The 19,663-nt window shown below is 40.8% G+C and overlaps 1 protein-coding gene across 9 annotated transcripts in view; it reads left to right on the top strand.

Moving 5' to 3' along the window:
• Window positions 1–19,663, top strand: part of esrrga (estrogen-related receptor gamma a) — a 150,583-nt gene that overhangs the window by 90,969 nt on the left and 39,951 nt on the right. For 7 of the 9 annotated variants that reach the window (XM_044200868.1, XM_044200861.1, XM_044200854.1 and 4 more), the window contains 2 exons: window positions 3,977–4,401; window positions 11,489–11,617. In XM_044200868.1, coding sequence (XP_044056803.1) covers window positions 3,977–4,401; window positions 11,489–11,617 — 554 coding nt within the window. The remainder of the gene's footprint in view (window positions 1–3,976; window positions 4,402–11,488; window positions 11,618–19,663) is intronic. The other 2 variants (XM_044200838.1, XM_044200819.1) reach the window with 1 other exon arrangement.

Below are 19,663 nucleotides of genomic sequence, written 5' to 3'. Positions count from 1 at the left end.
ACATGAGCGGTCAGACAGTCAGACAGGTTATGAACAAACCTCTGATTTGTTAGTGAAACGTGAATGTTGAAATGACACCCAGACTGTCCGTTGTAAACCTCTTTTCAATTCACAGCAACTTACACCACTCTATCCTCTTCTCTCCTCTTTTCTTCTCTTCTCTAACCTGGGGCGGGACAAAAACAGTTTGGAGTTGTTTGAGGATCAGTTTGTGTTTATGGCTGCCATCTGGTGAGGCAGTCGTACAAAGATTGTATATAATAAAAGAGTGCAAGTGCACACAGAAACACAGACTAAAGGAGCACACAGTGAACAGCACAGAGCACAGAGTGAGGCAGAGAGTAGTTGCTCTAATACGATGATTGTATGTTTGTCCCTGCCAGTTGTCAGGGCGCTGCATCAGCCCACCGCTCTAATGACAGCTTGTCATACTAAAGTGGCCCACCTTCCTTCAAAACACACAGACAAAAAAGATTCTTCTTTTTCCTTTCTTTCTTTTTTAGATGTCATTTTATTCTTTCCATTGCTCTCTCTCCACGCGACCCCATATTTATCTCTCTTTCATGAGTCACTGTGCCTTCAAAAAGTGAGAAATGAAAAAAAGAAATAGGTATGAAGAGAAAGAGAAAATGACAGGGATCGAGCTGGAAATGGAGACAAGTGAAGGTGGTAATCTTTCTGGTGTGTGTGCGTGTGTGTGTGTGTCTGTGTGTGAGTTATCCCTCAGTAAGGGACAGGTAGATAGGCCTGCTGAATATTTGATATCTGCAAGAACTAAACAGCCACTTGTGTCTCCTTTATCATGGGCACTAATCCTAAAATATAAACCTAGGTGAATTAACTGTTTATTTTATTTATTTCAGAGAGCTGAAAAAACTTTTGTAACTCCAAAAAATTACATTTTGGATGAGACTACCTTCTTTTTGTTTGCTGTTGCACTTGTGAAGCTAAAATTAACCTATCTGTCTACTTTGTAATAAGTGAATAACTGAAATTATACAAAACATCTAACAATTTAACAAAAGAAATAAATCTAAATGACATCTAGTAAAAGAACGATGAAACAAAATGTTGTTAAAATATTGTGGTGATTTATGACAATTTGAGAAAAAAGCTTCATACCATTTGTTATGCATAATTCATGCAATCCAAAAAGCAAAAATCTCATGTCACAATATGGTGCGCTTCCACTGAAGTATATCAAAAATGTACAGAATAACAGGAAGAAAATTAAATTCAAAACATTTTTTCTGTAACAGAATTACGCAAAACACCTAATACTAAAATGTGATTACTGCTCTTCTTTGTGTTTTACTGTAATCATCTCATAACACACTGCTCACATCTTTGAGCCCCTTGTGAAAATACAAAAAGAAAAAGAAACACACTCAAGCCTTTCCCTCTTTATATAAATCTCTTTAAACACCTAAAAACATAAAGAATTGATACTAAAAATGAGACCCAGCCCCTTCCCTCTCCCTCCACACTCATCTGAAGAGCAGACAGGCACAATAAGACTGCTCTTTCAGCACTGAGCCGTCGTTACATAGCGCCATAATTATACTGATAACATACATACATAAATGCATTCAACCTCTCGCTCGGCACAGCGCACTGGCTGTGATTTCTTAATCTTCTTTCCTCTTCTCCTCTCCCCTGCTCGCATGTCTTCTTTTTTATTCTTTTTATTCCTCCCCCTTCGACTGCCATTATTTTTCATTTATAAGCAGAGTGAGAGAGAGCACATAGAAAAGATGTGAGAGCGGGAGGAAAAAGAGATGATAGAGGAAAAGAGAGAGACGGGGCAAAGAGGAGGAATGGAAAAGGAGAAGGAAAGAGAGATAGATGAGAATTTGAGAGAGAGAAGGAAAAAAGCGCCTGAGATCTTTTGGCACTTAAACTCTTTCACTTAATGGTACTCAGAGGGATTGACGGTCGAAGGGAGGGGGCACAAAAGAGCATAAAGAGTGAAAAAGGAGAGATTAAATCATCACCATCACATCATCTACTTAAATGGGTCTACTCTCTTTTTCTGTCACCACTGTGTTTTCTCTCCCTCTGCTAGAACATAGACAACCCTGTGCGATCGCTCATCATCCCATCACTCTTTCCCACATTTATTTCTTCCTTGCTTATTCTAGCACCTTATATGTGTTTCTTTCTCTCCTTCGGTATCCCTCCATCATCTCCCTCTATCCCTTTTTACCTCCTTTCCTCTTTCTTGATTTGTGTCCAAACCTTTCTCACCGTCCTCCTCATTCCAAACTGAAGGCCTGCAGGGAGGGGAGGGAAGAAGTGGTGGTGGGAATAAAATATATGATGAAAAAGAGGGGGAAAGGCCAAAGTATTGTACATTATAAATGTCATGTCACTTTATGAAAGGAAAAATTGACTAAAAAAAAGCACAGAATTTAGGTAGGTTTGGCTAAAGGAAGAGGACAGCTTTGTCTAATCTGCTCATCAAACACATTAAAGCTCTGCTGCACATTAAAAACCGAACAATTCAGATGTGAAACTGCTGTCTGTCATTTGGCTATCATCAGTTACTGCAGCCAACTCTTTCTCCATTCTGTCTGTCTCTTGCTATGGCTGGATGTCTGTCTGCCTACCTGTTTTCCTGTCTATAGCCATTCCCCCCACCCCCCACCCTTCCCTCTCCCAGCTGGCTCTCCATTCTCTGTTAAGGCGCTGTCTGTGTTTTATGGGTCCCTGTAGAACAGGGATCTTTTACAGGCCGACTGGACTTTAGAAGCCCCTCGTTTAGCAGCATCCTGCCTTAATTAAAAACCCCTTTTGTGCTTTCTGCCTTTAACAATGAAAAGGGAGAGAAGGGAGGGTTAGAGGAATAGAGAGTGGTAATGCAATGAGGAAGAGAAAGAGAGAGTGGGAAGAGAGAGAAAGAGAGATGGCACTGAATAGGACGTGATAGGGAGACAGGCAGATAGATAGTAAGGTAGACAAAGGGAGGGATAGAACGATATGGACAGAGAGAAGATAGCTGTTAATTACAACTGCCATTAACAAGACACCAGTCAACCTCCTTAGAGAGAGGAAGAAGGAAAAGCAGGAGAGGAGAGAGGGGGAAAGGAAGGGAAGCAGAATAGAGGAAGGGAGAGACAGTAGAGAAGACCAAGAGATGAGGAAAGGAATACAGTAATACTTCAGCACTGATTAGTAGAGATGTAGTTTTTTTTATACAGTTTTGTATTGCATGGCTTCCCCTAACTTCTTATGCTGCATATGTCAGTGTATGCTTGAATATCACCATGTATGACTGTCACTGTGTATGTGTGTGGGTGTGTATGTGAGCGTCATGTATGTGTGAGGCTGTCTTTGGGATGATTGAGCAGCAGAAAGGCTGCTTACTGATTACCCTCATGTAGAACAAGCTGCTATTGACTGGAGAGTGACGGATGACCGTCCGCCCCAAGCATGTGCATGTGTTTGTGTGACTGTGTGGTACTATAGATGCTTCTCTGCTACTCTGTGGTTCATTCGGGGAACTATGTGTAAAACAATCAATTTATTTTTTGTGTTTAAGTCTCTTACTCTCTTTTATTACCGCATCCCTTCTTACTCCCTCTGCACATCTCCCTCTATCATTTGGCTCAAGAAAAGAATAACAAATGTGATGGATGGATTGTGTGTGTACAAGTGTGTGTCATTTATAGAACCTGCCAGGCTCAGTGAAAATATATAAATCCATCATAGAAAGTGACAGTGAGGAAATACAACAACATCAGAACAAATGATTGCTATAATTGGACTTTCAAAAAATGAATTTCTTTCATTGAACATTGCCTTAACTGTATCTATTTTTCTTCTCCTCTAGCTCTGCCTTTCCTCTAACCGTTCCTTTTCTCAGTTTACTCTCTTTCCTTCATAAATATCCATGATTTTTCTTACATTTTACGCATTACATTTTCTTGTAATATTTCTTTCTGTTCTTCTGTTTGTTCCTGTCTCACTCCCTCAGGCTTCTCTGCAGAATGTCCAGTAAGGAGCGCCACCTTGAGTCCAACTGTCCATCCTCTTATATAAAGACTGAGCCGTCTAGTCCTGCCTCCCTGACTGACAGTCTAAACCATCACTCCCCTGGTGGCTCCAGTGACGCTTCAGGCTCCTATTCGTCCACGATGAACGGCCACCCCAATGGCTTAGACTCCCCAAGCCTTTACGGCTCCAATGCAGGGCCTCTGGGTCCTGCTGGTGGCCCTGGATCAAAGCGTTATGAGGACTGTTCATCAACTATTGGGGAAGATTCACAGATTAAGTGCGAGTACATGTTGAATTCGATGCCCAAGAGGCTGTGTCTGGTGTGTGGGGACATTGCGTCAGGATACCACTATGGAGTGGCATCCTGTGAGGCCTGCAAGGCCTTCTTCAAACGCACCATCCAAGGTTGGCTTCCATTTTGACTTTCTGTCTATAATTATGTCTCTATGTTTGTCCATCTACATTTCTGTCCCTGTGTTTGTCTCTTGTTGTATCAAGCCTACCATCACGTTTGCTCGTTTGCCGTTAATTCAGCCTGTTAGTCAAAATTGTATTTCTTCTTCTTATGAAGCTATGAAAGTACAAAAACACATTACAGGGTTGGGTGCAGGGGACCCAAGGTCAGAAGTTAAAGGTGAAGAGTGTTTTTCTAATTGAACTAAATGGGTTCCTTAAAAAGGCACGACCTGTCCGAAAAATATTGCACACATTGGACCTAAAACATAAAATTATTCATTTTTCAAATGAAATGCACAGACACACACAAAACACAGTCTGTCACATGCGCATACACCTGAGCCATTAGACTAGATCCAGGACATATGATGAAAGCCCCAGGCCAGATGTGAACCCAGATTTTTATATGGTACATGTTTCAGCTAAGTGAGCCACCAGGACACCTATTTTTTTCTCTTTCCTTCACCATTTCTCTTTCTGTCATGCATGCACATGCACACACTCACATATAAGCATCCAATCAGGTTCATGCATACACCAATTCCCAGACACGCCCTCCTTCCACCCTCAACCTTGACCTCTTCTTCATCAACAGCAAAGAGTAATTTCCAGGTAATGTTTGCATTTCCAAATCTATCTGCTTATGCTACACAGGAAGAGTGTTAGATAAAAGCCTGTTGTCTAGGAGATAACGTAGTGTCAGATGCAAGTCAGAGGTTATGCCTGCGGGTCAGGAGTTCAGGTTAGAGGGTAGAGGAAAGAAGGGATAGAGCAGTAATCCACATTATGAGAAGAGTACCAGGAATTAGGCTTAGTAATCCTTTGCTCGTCTCTTGGTAGGGCTAAAAGTAGTCCAGGAAGTGCACAGGTATTTATGCTATCCTCTCCAGTTTTGTGGATATTGAATTCATACCCAGCCTCTAAGCTTGATCATCATTATGTCCTTCATTTACCCTTGTAAACACAGTACAGGATAGTCTTACAGACAACCAATTAGCCATAAAGTAAGCCAGTAAGTCAGCCATTTGTTCAGTAATCCACCCAGTTCAAATATGCAACCATCCTTGTTTCACATAACTTGTGCAATATGTGGAAAATCATCCAATATATGGTGTATAAATATAGCACTTACAGTAAGTCGCTCACAGTACAAACAACTTGATTGATGAATTCATTGGGTTTTATGATGGTTTTCACATGTTTTTTTCCACAGCAAGCACAACTGAAGCAGATACCTACTAGACTGTTTTCCTCGATAATAAAACAACACTAAAGGATAAAGCTGGCGATATTGTATCTTTTGTGAATGCAAACAATTCCCATGAAAGGACTAAAACCAGCAATGTGTTAATCCATCTCTCAATACTTTCCGACTCCCTGTCAGTGGCCCTCTGCCCCAAGTCCATTCATTCCTACTGAAGATGTCAATCTTTGGAAACAGGTCACGAATATATCTAGTTTTATTTGAATAATTATATAATAATATAATTTCAGCCACTGCTTAGCAAGTACTTACAGCAGTAGGATGGTATATGTATTGTAGGATCGACACAAAGTAAACTACAGTTAAGCATGTCCCAATAATTATTTATCGACTTATTGAGGTCAGCCAAAATTATCAAGGCTATTGACATTATGGACATTATAAGACTTGGGCACAACGCCTGAACGTTTTTTTTGGGGGGGGGGGTTTCCACAGCTCCTAAGCTGATTGTGACAGCAAAACGTGTCTCAGACTCAGCATAGTTCTTTTCTGTCATTTCTGGTTGCTCTGCTTCTGTCCTCTCGTCATCTGCTCTCTGTGTCTGAGTTTCACCATGAGCGAAGCTCAGGCAGCATAAAAGTTCATTGCTCTTTGAAAGGGTGTACTTGCATTATTATGCTATTATATTATCATTATATCAGTGGCATTAAATGGTCTTAAAATAAAAATGATATCGTTTATCACATTTTTTTCTGGGAAATATTATCGTCCAACAAAAGTAGTTATCGTGACAGGCCTAACTACAGTGCCCATGTTGATTACACAGAAGGAACAGCCAGTGAAATGCTGTGGCTCCCTGAAGTGTTTTAATAGTCTTTGGGCAACAATGAAGCTCTATGGCACATAGGAATAAGCTATATCAGGCTTCGGCTACACAGACGTTACATGTTTGTAAGATCAATTTATTGTTGGCTTTGGTTTCACCATAGGTTCATGAAGCACTTTTAGGTATGGGAAATCAGGGAAAAGTCATTGAATTTAATATTGGGACCACCGTGACGCTTTTGACCTTGTCAGACAGTCGGTCAGCAAGTGATAAACCTTCCAAGACTTTGTGTTTGAGTAATAATCTTTAATGATTTGTTCAAGTTTTTTAAAATAACTAATAGGCCCCATCAGTCAGCAAGACAGCCTTCTTGTCAGTCAGTATGCCACTGCAATAACCAAGCTACCAGTCAGCCAGCCAGCCATCATCGATCCATTGAGTCAGTCAGTCAGTCATATCAGACAGGATTCATCTATCTGCCTTTCCATCCATCCACCTATCTGTCGCTGCTTTCTTTTGCCTCCAGTAAGCAGCTTTCCCAGTAAAGCCCCAGAGAGGGAGAGAGACAGGGAGATGTCAAGGGGTAGAAGTCTTACATCCACTAGATGGTCACCACTACCTAGAGATGACCTGTATGTGTTTATTTTGGGATGAGATCAGGACACAGTGCAATCCTGACAAAGAGATTGGAGCACAGCACACACGTACAGAGATAAAGGCAGAAACACGCACACACACAAACATAAGTTCATAGAACCACATGGACACCAACACACAGTAGACAGTAACACAGATGATTTTGTAATCACTGTGTATAGGTTTAACCATTAGTTCATCTATACATCGCTGTAGTGTCTAATAGTTGACCAATTCCACGTGTCTCATTTCATACTGAGGGCTTGTTAAAGGTTACGTAGGTGAGGACACTATTACAGATTAAATACAAGAGCCCGGCAAACATATAGATATGATGCCATGTTGACAGTAGAGCCTCTTCGGGGTATGACCTTGAATAGATTTAAAGTAATGCTTTATCTCTCTCGCTCCCTCATTTTCACTCTATTTGTAATCCTCCCTTCTGCTGTAGTGGACGTGGTGCCGATCAGGACAGCTGGAGTCAGAGGTTATGGGTCAAGACTTTGGCAAAGCTAGTCACAGAACTGTTGTCACAAAAGGTTGTGACGAAATACAACAGTCTGGTGAGCAGTTGGATGGGAGCCACATTGCAACTGGATCCACAACAGGGATGTAAATCACAGCCACTAGTTTGCATTCTTGGCCCAAATTAACATATAATTTCCTGGATGTTTATTAAGAAATTGCTAATAGTCTACTCACAATAAACTTTCACCAGTAATGTCCCAAGCTTGAATGGACAAAACTAGAATTCATGAAGAAAATCTATCCATGCAAGGCCATTTTATGAACAAGTTTCTTTTTCATTAATGTTTGTGCTACAGTACTACTGTTAATGTTTGTTTGAATGCAGACTGAGCAGTCTTGGATCCACTGGAACAAATGGGTCATGACATTATCTTTGGCTACCACACAAGCCAAACTCATCCACAGATAGTGTGGAAGTGTGTTAGCCTAAGTGTCTGTGTGTGGGCTTTTGGGCTTGTGCTCATCCATGTAAATGAGTGCAGGTTTATGTGTACGTCTGTGCACATATGCCTGTGTTTATGCATGGTTGTGTGTTAGTGTGTGCATCTTGGCTGGAAAGCAGGGCCAGCCTCAGATGGGCAGCCGCAGACATATTGGTATGTTTCAACCCATTAGCCAATAAAACCGCAGGTAATCACCAAAAAAACACCTCCAGCTGGACAGGGAGGAGAGCATAGGGTGGGAGAGGAGAGGAAGTGTGCACACCGGTTTGGGTAAACCACAAGTTGAAACAAGGAATGAGAGAAAGAGGGGAGAAGGGGTAGGGTGAACTGGGCACATGGATGTAGGAAAGAATTAGTGCTGTGTGTGTGTGTGTGTGTGTGTGTGTGTCGCAGCATGGAGGAAGTGGCTCTGGCAGCTGCTGTTTCTGTGGCGTTAGTCCAGCGACACCTGACAACCTGCATCTATCACTCCCTTATTGAGAGAGAGGGATAAAGGGAGTGAGGAGGAGGGCAAAGTGTGGGAGAGGGAGGGATAGGGCAATGAAATGGGAAGAGGAAGACAGCAAGAGGGAAAAAGAAAGGTGGATAAGAGCAAGAAAGAGGAAGATGAGAATGGTGATAGTGATGTAGAGCAAAGGAATGAGTGCAGTGAAAATGGTAGGTGGGACGATCAAACAATGGAGTCTATGTTATAGTTCTGTTTGCATATTTTGATGTAGAATGGTAAGGGTTGTCTTGGTGAATCACTGGGCTAAGAGGATTCAAATCTGGCCCAGAAACCTTGTTGTTTTGTCATCTCTCTGGCCCTCTACCTGTATATTTTCTGTTGGTCTCCAGTTAAAACTATCTGATAAAAAGCCGAGGTAACGAGAAAAGAAAGCTAATGGGAGGCAGAAGCTGAACTTCAAACAAAGTTTGAGCTGTCTTTGTTTTTGATATTAAACCTCTAAGAGTATGGCAGGCAAAAACACACACTAACATTCATATAACACAGTCTGTACAATGGTGGTCAATTGTCATGCAGCAGGTGGACATACACACACACATCTCAAAGGAGATTACAGGGGATTTGAGGTCCTCAGATATCCCCCTCACCCACACCAACACACACACACATACAAACTCACACGTTATACATAGGAGCCTCCAAGAACCTCTCTGCTCTAAGCCCACCCCAATGCACAATAAGACACATAAAGACACACACACACACACACACACACAAAGCTATGACATTCTGATATAAACCCTTCTTTTCTAATTCCTAACCTATACCCCCACTCTGAAGCAGGATGTTTATGTCTATGTCTGAGCATACAAAGAGTATACAGCCAGATGACACATAGGTCACATAGTCCTATCAAACCTTCATGTAAACCTACAGTACCTACCCCCTTTCTGAATATGTACAGTCTGTAATATCAAGTACCTTTTATACAAATATGCTAGTATTAAAGTCCACTGCACCTGCAGTTGAGGTACTATACTTTTGAGTTGAGGTACGATAAATTCAAGTTTCACAAAGATTGTTATGTCTTTCATGGGGGTGTCACTTTAATCAACAAATAATATGCATTATTATTATTGCCGATAGACATCCACTTCCACAGTAGTATGTATAGCTATTAACCTTTTTTTTCTCAGTGAGGGTTTAACACATTTATCCTCAGTGCTTCCAGCCCTATAAGTGGTTCTTTACTGTTATACATTTTGCAGCACTTGCCTGTTTAGCCTTGCGCGAACAAGGCCTTTTACTGACCACCCATTAACCCACGCAGATTCTGTGTCATTAGCACATTTAGCCTTAGTGCTAGGTAAGTGTCCCTCTTAATTGCTGAATTAATCTGCTCTTTCTGTATCATCATCATGTAATGGTTGGGTGTAAAGCTAACTAGTCCCAATAGTAGTGTCCATTAGACTCTTAGGATTCCCCCAGCATTTAGCATGTTTAGCCTTTACTTTAACTAACAAGGTCGATTAATGAGCATCTTGTTACCCATTAAGAAGTGTTTGTGCATTTAGCCTCTTCCAAGCTAACTAGCCCCCTTAATCAGCCCACTAATGAGAAAACATCCTTTCCACAGCAGCAGTCAATAGCAATCACTGTTTACTCTGTTTCAGTGGGAGATACATTGGCTTGCTGGGGTACTGTAGTTGTAAGGTGGGCAGGGGAAGAAGGGAACAAAAGGCTTTTTGGTTCACATCTCAGTACAGTTCATACTATAGATAAATAAACCTTCCTGAACAAATAAACCTGTTTGAGCGATTCTGTAACAGTCCAAACTGTCCTAACAAATCCATAACTGTGCTTTGCTTTGAACTGGGTGGAAGCAAATTACTAAGTGGAGGAAATGAGCAGAACTGGGGGTGAGTGAAGCTGAAAATGAGAAAGCAAAATAACTGAATGAAACAGGGTACAATAAAAGGGGAGGAAAACAGGAGGCAGAGTACATGGCTAGAGATAAGTCTCATTTAGACATATAGTAAAATACATAGTTGAAAAATATCAAAGACAAAAGACATGACAATATAGAAGTAGAAAATTTAAAAAGAGACAAATAAAGTAAATAGAGAGGACCAAAGGAAAGATGTTATTAAATATTGAATATATTATATTAATATGCTAATTGGGGAGTACATTGTCCACAACAAAGAGAAAAGAAATAGTGAGACAGTCGAGAATTCGAGGTCGAGGTAAAAGTGGTATTAGCTTGGCCAGGGTTGTAAATTTAATAGACTTACATTGGCTAATAATCTTAGCCTCAGCTCTGCACCAGTGTTACTGCGAGTGAACTGCAACTAGTCACGCAACCTTAGCTTGTTCTATCCATGAAACATGCACATATACAGTATACCCATGTAACAAACCCACATGCATACTCAAATACACTGTTTTCTATGCGAGTTTTTTTTTAAACAAGGTGATAATTTAATGAGGTAACGGTGAATCACTGACACATTAAATCAACAGCCATACATTGATAAAACAGTGCCCATACACACAAACTCAAATCTGCAAGAAATCAGATTGTCTGCTTATGGTCAGTTTAAAATAATTTGGTTTCAGCTCTTGCTCTGTACTTTATATGGCCACTATGCCAACAATGGGGCATCTTAAAGTCAAAGATCAAGACCAAGGTAGCTAGTCAATTTACATAAAGGTTTATTTTATTGTTTACCTGTGGCTGTGTCTATCTACAACTATCAATGTTTCTCTCTCTCTGTCCATTGATTAATCTAAATGAAAACATATACTGTATTTATGTTTTTTACTTGTCTTCGTGCAGCAGGATGTGCTGAGTACTGGTTTCTAAAAGGTTGTCTGCCCACCTGTCTGTTGATGTGTCTATCTAAAATGGAACCTTTCTTTCTGTCTTCCTCCAACATGTTTACATACAGGCAACATTGAGTACAGCTGTCCAGCCACCAACGAGTGTGAGATCACCAAGAGGAGACGCAAGTCGTGCCAGGCCTGCCGCTTCATGAAGTGTCTGACTGTGGGCATGCTGAGGGAGGGTAAGGGAAAAGGTCTCTTCCTTATCTTTCTCTGTTAACTGTGCTACATGTAGCATTTTATTAAATATTAAATATATTTATTTATTCAGTTAAGAGGCCAATGCTGAAAAATGGAACACAAAAACAACCATTGCCATAAGTACAGGCCAGCCGTATATTCAAACGTGGTGTCATTGGTTTACGGTAAATATACCAAGATACATTAAAGCACAATGATTTAATGATGTTGAACAATGCTACATGTAACACTTCTAAGAAATTGATAATACTCCTTTTATATATATACAATATACTGTAATTTATTTATATTTGCGTCATGTCCCTTTTGTTGCCTTCTCACTTTCATGCCTATCTTACCACTTTCAGTCTTTTTTTATCCTCTTATGTGTTCACAACTCTGTTTCTCTGACTCTTTTGTCTATCTCACTAGCACTTAATATTGATGTATGTTCACTTTTCGCTTCCACGTACACAAGATACATATAATACTTTCTGAGGGCACCCACTTCCAGACACCGACTACATCCTTGTTTAACTTCACCTAAATAAGATAAACATAGATATAGCAGGATTATTACAACACTCACACTAAGCAGTTGTTCAGTGGTGAAGAAAGGTAAAAAAAGAGATATTATCTGCCCCCACACTACTTTGATTAAATACACTCACTCTCTCATTTTCACACTCCCTCATTGCCTCTGCCTCTTTCTCTCCCTCTCGTCTGCCCACCTCTGACCTTTCTACTCCCACTGCACTTCCAACGATGAAAGGAGGGAGAGGAGTGGCGAGGGAGGAAGAGGAGGGCCGATAGAGAGAGAGAGAGGCATAGTGGGAGGGGGAAGGTGAGTGAAAGCTAGGGGAGGGAGGGAGGGAGGGAGGAGGGGGGGGGGAGGGAGGGAGGGAGAAGAGATTGATTTATAGGAGCAGAGGAGAGGGACCAGGGAGGATGAGAGGCAGGGGGAGGATGGTTGAATGAAGCAGAAAGTGTGTGAGAGAGAGAAAGGAGAAGAGAGGAGGGTCAAGGTTGTAATTGATGGGAGACCTGGCCTACGCCCCCTTCCTTACAGTGGTCAGGGAGCGTGCCTCTGCCTATGCCTGCCAGCCCTCCCTCCATCCATTCCTGTCTTCATCTCTCCCTGCAATTCTCCCACTCAGTATTATTGTACTGTTTCTGCTGCCTTTCATCCATCCATTCTCCTCTTCACTCCATGTTCTCTCCATCCTGTTGGCACCATGACACTCATCCATACAGTACCTGCAGCTTTTCACCCACTCAAATTATGTGACACCATAACAGTCTGTGGTAGACAGTTGTAAACCACAAACATGCACATTTAATTAACCTGACAAGCTGTTGATAATAATATTTTATCGGCTGACAACTTCACATGCCTGATGTCACATTTCCCACCATGGTTAGAATTAAATTATAAAAAACATATACAGCATAAATTTTATCCACAAAAACTATGACAAAACAGCATATAATGAACACTTTTCCACAAAAAATGACACAAAGACTCCCTGAATATATAACTTTGCAAACAAACACTATGATGCTGCTTTGTTTAAAAAAAGATTGTCTTTATTTTTCACTAAAACTACAGTACAACTTTCAATAATATAAATTCTAAAACTAATGTTGGTTGTAGTTCTAATTTGAAACAAAAAATCAAAATGAGATGCCGAGAATTTACATCATGGCATGGACTCAGATGTGGACTCCTGTCCCTGTCTTCAAAATGTCTTTTCTGTCCCTTTTACAAACAGCAAAATGTTGTAAAAGGGAAGATAACATTGAGAAAACCTTAAACACACACAAAATTCATAAATATCACTGCCTCCAGCAGCCCCAGTTTTACTTCACTGTAAACTCTCTCTCTCTCCCTCTCTCTCTCTCTCTCTCCCGCTGTCTCTGTCTTTCTCTCTCTCTCTCTTTTTTGTACACACACACTCACCACAAGCTGCTGTCGTAGCGTTTCTTCTCCCGGTTGATCTGACATAGGCAGAACCTATGTCTCATCTCCTGTTTTGTCTCTCGCATGTTTGTGTGTGTGGCCACAAACACACACACACACACGTGTAAGTGCATATTTTATTGGCAGCTCCAACAGTCTCACAGTTCACACAGCTCAGACTGCATCTTCCTACTGGACACAGAAACCACGTCACCCTTGTCGATAAAGTCCAAACAAAGCCGTCATTTGCAAGAAAATATTTTTTAGTGATCATCTCTTTTTAACACTATACTTTTAAATATATTTTTACTTAGATTTTGTTTAGCAGCGAGTGAACAAGAGAGGTAGACATGCTATTGATTTGAACAACTAAGCCAATAAGAGATGAGAACTATAGCTGCCTTTTGTTGCCATTGCTCCCCTGCTCCACACACAGATATATCATGCACACACACACACACCTAGGCCTACATATATACATCAACATGACAGACCACAACCACCCCATTTGTTGTGCTGGGTGTGAATTTAATACATGGGGTCCCACTCTACATATGAATAAGGGTAATTTGGAAAATTGATATATCCATTCTTTTATATTTTCTCATTTTCACTCTTTTTGAACTTGGAGATTTGAAAAGCCTCAATAACTAGCCCCCCCCCCACCCCAACTCAGACCCATTACAATGCAGTGGTGTCACTGGAAAGGACTTAATTAAAACATTACCCATAAAGAAGATCTAGTCAGGTAATTATTTCATTTAGCAATTAGTGACTTACCATAATCAAACATTTGTGTTTCATTTTCAAAACCGTGTGTGGATTATTCTATCCTTGAAAATATTTGTGTTTTCCTAGCAAAAAAGGTGAAGTAGCTAATGACTTTCTTAAAAGAGAAATATTTTTCAAAAATGTTTATTTAGCAAGTGCAGTATTTTGATACATCATGTTCAACGACATTTTACGCTGGACTAATAATAACATACATCTCTGTAAAGACCAATGTACAGAACAACCAAGGACATTGTTATACTACCTGGTTAAACATGTTATCACTCTCAACTAACAATCCTTTGCACACACAACATTTAAGAACACTGCCTACTGTCTTCTCCGCAGCCCTTCTGGGTGTAAGCATTGTTGCAGCAGAATCGCATAGATGATAATGGTAAGTGGCTAGATCAGTTAGCATCAGAGCTAACTGTGGTTGTCAGGGGCTAGCTCACAGGAGAAAGGTGAAGATAAAGTGGTATGGGTGGAGTGGATGGAGGACATGGAGTAGTGTGTGTGTGTGTGTGTGTGTGTGTGTGTGTGTGTGTGTGTGTGTGTGTGTGTGTGTGTGTAGATGCTGTAGTTTACCCCTTAGGGCAAGATCTGCCTCAAATTAGCTTTGTCGCCCTGGGAGACAGAGTGGGTGAGATGAAGAGCAAGTGAGGCAGTAAGGAAGTGCGTGTGTGTGTGTGTGTGTGTGACAGAAAGAGAGGGGAGAACAAGAGGCCAGAGGGTCAGTAAACCAACTCAGAGTGGAGCCTTTTCACACATACACTTCATCATGTGAATACACACGCACACAGCCATGCCTATGTGGAATATTGAATAATGTTTCTCACCCAGAGGAGAGGAGTAAACGGGGGGTGTAAACTTAAGGAAGGAGCGAACATTGGGCACCCACTCACCAATAGGTAGCAGCTAATTTCTGGAGCGAGGCAATTAAAAGGCTTGACTATATTATGAGAACTTCCCCTCTGGCAATGGCTGTCTGTCCATTTTTAATGAGGTCATAATGATGCGTCAGCTGAAGACCGAAAGGTCACAGGGGCGGGGTGTAAATCTGCATGGAGTGAGAGGGGAGGGGGGAGTGCAAGAACAGGTAAAAGATTTGATGAAAAATAATGAAACAGGAGCAGGTTGAAAGTGATTTCTAACAAATGCAAACCTCAGAAAATACATTTTAATTTAGTGTTATTTATTTGACAAGTTAAAAAAATTGTAAACAAGCAAAGATAATAGCTGTCACAGCTATTTCAATTTATACACAACTGGCAGGGCAAGACAGACATAATGTATTCAAATGCAGCAGTAATGCGTAGAATTGTCATGAACAGAATACAAAACACAGATCAGACATTTGAACATGAAAGGCTTTGGCAGAGGCACACATTCCAGGAGCCAGCAATATTCAGTATCCATGTATATTGTACATATGGTCATATTGACAGATTTGCTCCCTTACAACACAGCAGCTTTGATGATGGCACGTCTGATGAATCATGGTTAAACAGACAGAATGTGTTGAATCCAAAACCAAAGCCTCCATCTCTATATTGTCGTAAACGGCCAGCTGGATTCAGATGGTAGAATACTAGAGAGACAAGTCCACAGACTGCAAATATAAACCCTGGCACACTGCCCCACACATGCACACACACACACACACACACACATACACACACACACTAACAGCTCGTGCCAACTTTGGCCGTGCTCCCCACGGCCTCTAAGACCTAATGAGTGAGATCGGGTGGAAGGCCCCAGTCTGTGTGGGTGTTGGTTCTTGTGTGTGTGTGTGTGTTTGGTGTGTATATGCAGCTGGTAGTGTGCGTCATAACTCTCTTCATAGCTCAACAATCCTGACTGCTGCTGTCTAATCTCATTGCTGCACACACATACAGTCATACACACCACAGTCAAGATGACTGGCAAGATGATATGTTCACATGCAAAACACACAAAGACAATCTCTCATAAAGGACACATTTCTTGAAAGATAACAGTGAGTAAAGGGGAAAAAAGAGAAGAGGAAGTGACAAAGAAAACACAGTTTGTGAGCTAATAGATGATTGGTAAATGAATACTACAGGAGGAGAATACAAGAAGAAGGGAGGAAAGAATGAAAGTGGAGGATGACCAGAGGAGGAGAGAGTGAGCAATTGGGAGAGGGGAGGAGACAAGAGGAGAGGACGGGGAAACAGAGGAGGGGAGCGCCAGACAACTGGTGGCGTCTGGTGTTCCCCCATGGGAAACTTGTAGCTAAATCTGGCCCTGTAGCGTCTGTCCTGAGCGAGTGTGTGTGATGTTTGTGTGTGTGACTGGCATCTGGTTGCATCCCAGCTAGAAAGGAGCGATAATGGAAATACTGTGATGAGAGATCTGCCTAAGTGGTCCGCTCTCTTTCACATAAACTTTCTTTCTGTTTTTGTCTTGAGAGGAGAGGAGATGTGGCAGGAAGACTGTTTGGGAATATCAATTTATTTATCAAGACTTTTCAAGACAATTTTGATATTATCTACAAGTATTTTTCAAAAACTGATTATTAGTGAGCAAGTTGTTTTGGTGTGTTTTTGAGTGTAAAATAAATACAGAACGACAGTACAGTAGTTGTATAAACGTATCAGTGTATTTCATAAACACGGCCTTAAAAGAAAAGGGGCAGTAAAGGCAACATTTTTCAGGGACCTCACGTGGTCTCACACACATGCCCGCATTCACACAAACACACACACACATATTCACACACCAGTGACAACCACCTGCCCGCTGCCTCAGGCAGTGCTGTTCTGATCTGTTCTGGTCTAAACAAACGTCACTGCATGACACTACACACACTCTCCTCTTACCCTCCCCTCCACCCCTCTCTCATGCTCTCTTTATTTTTCTTTCTTTCTTTAAGCTCTCTTGTGTCAATTCACTGATCTGATTTCTTCATCAACCAGTTACAGTGTTCTGGTATTCCTGTAGCTATATGTGCACATATGTTGTATTTTTCTTTATCTTGTTATTTCTAGTTATTCCTCACATTCAGAAGATTCAGAGATACACACACACACACACACACACTAGATTTAAATGGGTCTGTTGTCTTACCCAATCTACTCGCCCATCAGTTCTTAAACCCACATAGGAAAACCCTTTATGTTATTACATCAACACTGCGGTTTAACACACACACACTCACAAATACACACACACAGCAACATAAGGTGATAACCTGGTCTATAGTGGAAGAGAGACTTCAACCCTGTTACAACTTCAATTACCATAAAACTCTATTCTCTCCCTCTTTTTCCTCGTCTCTGCCTCTTTAAATGCTCTCTTCCTCTTGTGCTTTTTTCATCCCTCTTTCTCTTTTCTCTGATCAACAGAAATCAATCATTTTATTTGTCTTCCTACTCCTCTCTCCACTCTATCCCTCACTCCTGTTCTCACCCTCTTTCATCCTCTCATTCTCTTATCATATCATTGACCATCTGAAATCAATCCATTTTGTGTCTTTCTCTCCTCTTTTCCTCTTTTCCTCTCTCTTCTGTCTTTCTCTTTCCACGCTTGCCGGCTCTCTCTTCAAAAGCACTTAGGTGTCAAAGGCATTTCACTCGCAATCCTTGAACTGTTCAAACGCGCACACACATACACTGACACAGAGTGACGCCAGTGCAGTGTAAAATCTATGCTGATGTGATCAGTGCAGATCGTGCTGTTGACAGGCAGCAATATTCCCATGATAGGAATGATTCACCTTCATCACTGTCACTGTGCGTGTGCATGACTGTGTGTACAGCATATGATAAAAGTGGTACAAAATTGTGAATCATATAAGCATATACAGTATATATGGTATCAAATACAGTTTACACACAGTATGCTCTATGTAACGCAAAAAAATTGGGGAGCTGTTAAATGTTTATTCTGATATTTCTGTGTGTGTAGAATTAGAAGCAGTAGACAGAGTAGTGAGTACTGTTAGATGACAATAATTATAGCATATAATTAAGGCATATAACCTCTGTGGATTTCTTCTTTCATGGATCTTTCCTTTTCTTTCATTATTCTGTTCCTATCTCATTTGCTTTTATTAGCGCTCACTTCATCCCTCCTTTTCTCTCTCATTTCATTTTTTTCTCATTCTCCTTTCTTCTTTTGTTTACTAGCCCATCCATTACCTACCCCTCCCCTTCTACTCTTATTTCACAATCTATGCTCCACTCTTCCGTCCTCTGATCTCTTTTTCTACACTTTCTTTTATCATAATCTTCCATTAATGTTTTTTATCACTTTTTATCAAAATTTTATTTCTTTTGTCTCGCCTTTTTATTCCATTTCTTACCCATTACCTGTTCAATTATTCTGTTCTTCCCTTGCCTTTTCTTTTTCCACCATTTGTTTTTCTAATCCTCACATTTCCTCTTCCCCGACCCTTTTCCTCTCCTCTCCTCTCCTCTCTTTCCCATTCTTTATGATTTGAAGGCTCATTTGTTAAGAGGAGGTAGAGCACTCTCACTCTCCCCCTAGCCTCCTCCTGTCTCTTTTTTGTGGGCTTTGGAAATATAATTTTCAATTTTTAATTTGATTCATTTAGATTTGATCATTAATCAGTGCTGAGAGAGAGTTAATTTGGTGGAAAATAGATGAGGTAGTTAGAGTGGGCTCTTTTATAAAGTGAGCTCAGCTCAGCACTGGGTCTTTTAGGTAGAAGGAAAAGAGAAACAGAAAAACTGAGAGTCTGCATGTGAGAGTTTGTGTGTGATAGGGGAAAAGTTTGCGTGCAGTAGAAATAATATGAGAGAAAGTGTGTGTAGATTGACTACATTCATTGTGTACATTTAGAGTAAATAAGAGAGTCAGCATCTACCAATCTCAGTGTTGTACTTTACTTTGAAAATCAGGTGAATTACTGTATGGCACAAAGGCAAAATGCTGCCCCTAACCAGGAGGGCAGTAGCTAATGGCAAGACTGCTCTGGAAGCAGTGTTAGTTGTTTGCTTGCATAGCTTCAGGTTAACTGCTCCCACTGGTTAACATTACAGTCAGTGCTGTTGTTTTTTCTGTTTTGATACCATGCTGCCGTCTTAAATGAGTGGCCTGGCTGGTAGTGCAACCCATATATTTGATGGTACCATGCATGTTTTGCATATTAGTTTTTTGTGTGTTTTTTGTTCTTCAGAAGTGACTCAGAGTGTGTATGTGATTGGAGGACTTAGCAGGAGGTGTAGGTGTATCATAAATAGACGGATAAGTGATGCTACAGTGCAGACAGAATCACTTTTTAAAACATGCATCAAATGTTAATTAATTTTGCACTGAATTTAATTTGAATCTGTGGTTT

The sequence above is a fragment of the Siniperca chuatsi genome, linkage group LG1 (assembly GCF_020085105.1).
Source record: "Siniperca chuatsi isolate FFG_IHB_CAS linkage group LG1, ASM2008510v1, whole genome shotgun sequence".
Taxonomy (NCBI): Eukaryota; Metazoa; Chordata; class Actinopteri; order Centrarchiformes; family Sinipercidae; genus Siniperca; species Siniperca chuatsi.
Note: the sequence above shows the minus strand (reverse complement) of the source record. Positions and strands in the feature narration are given on the sequence as shown.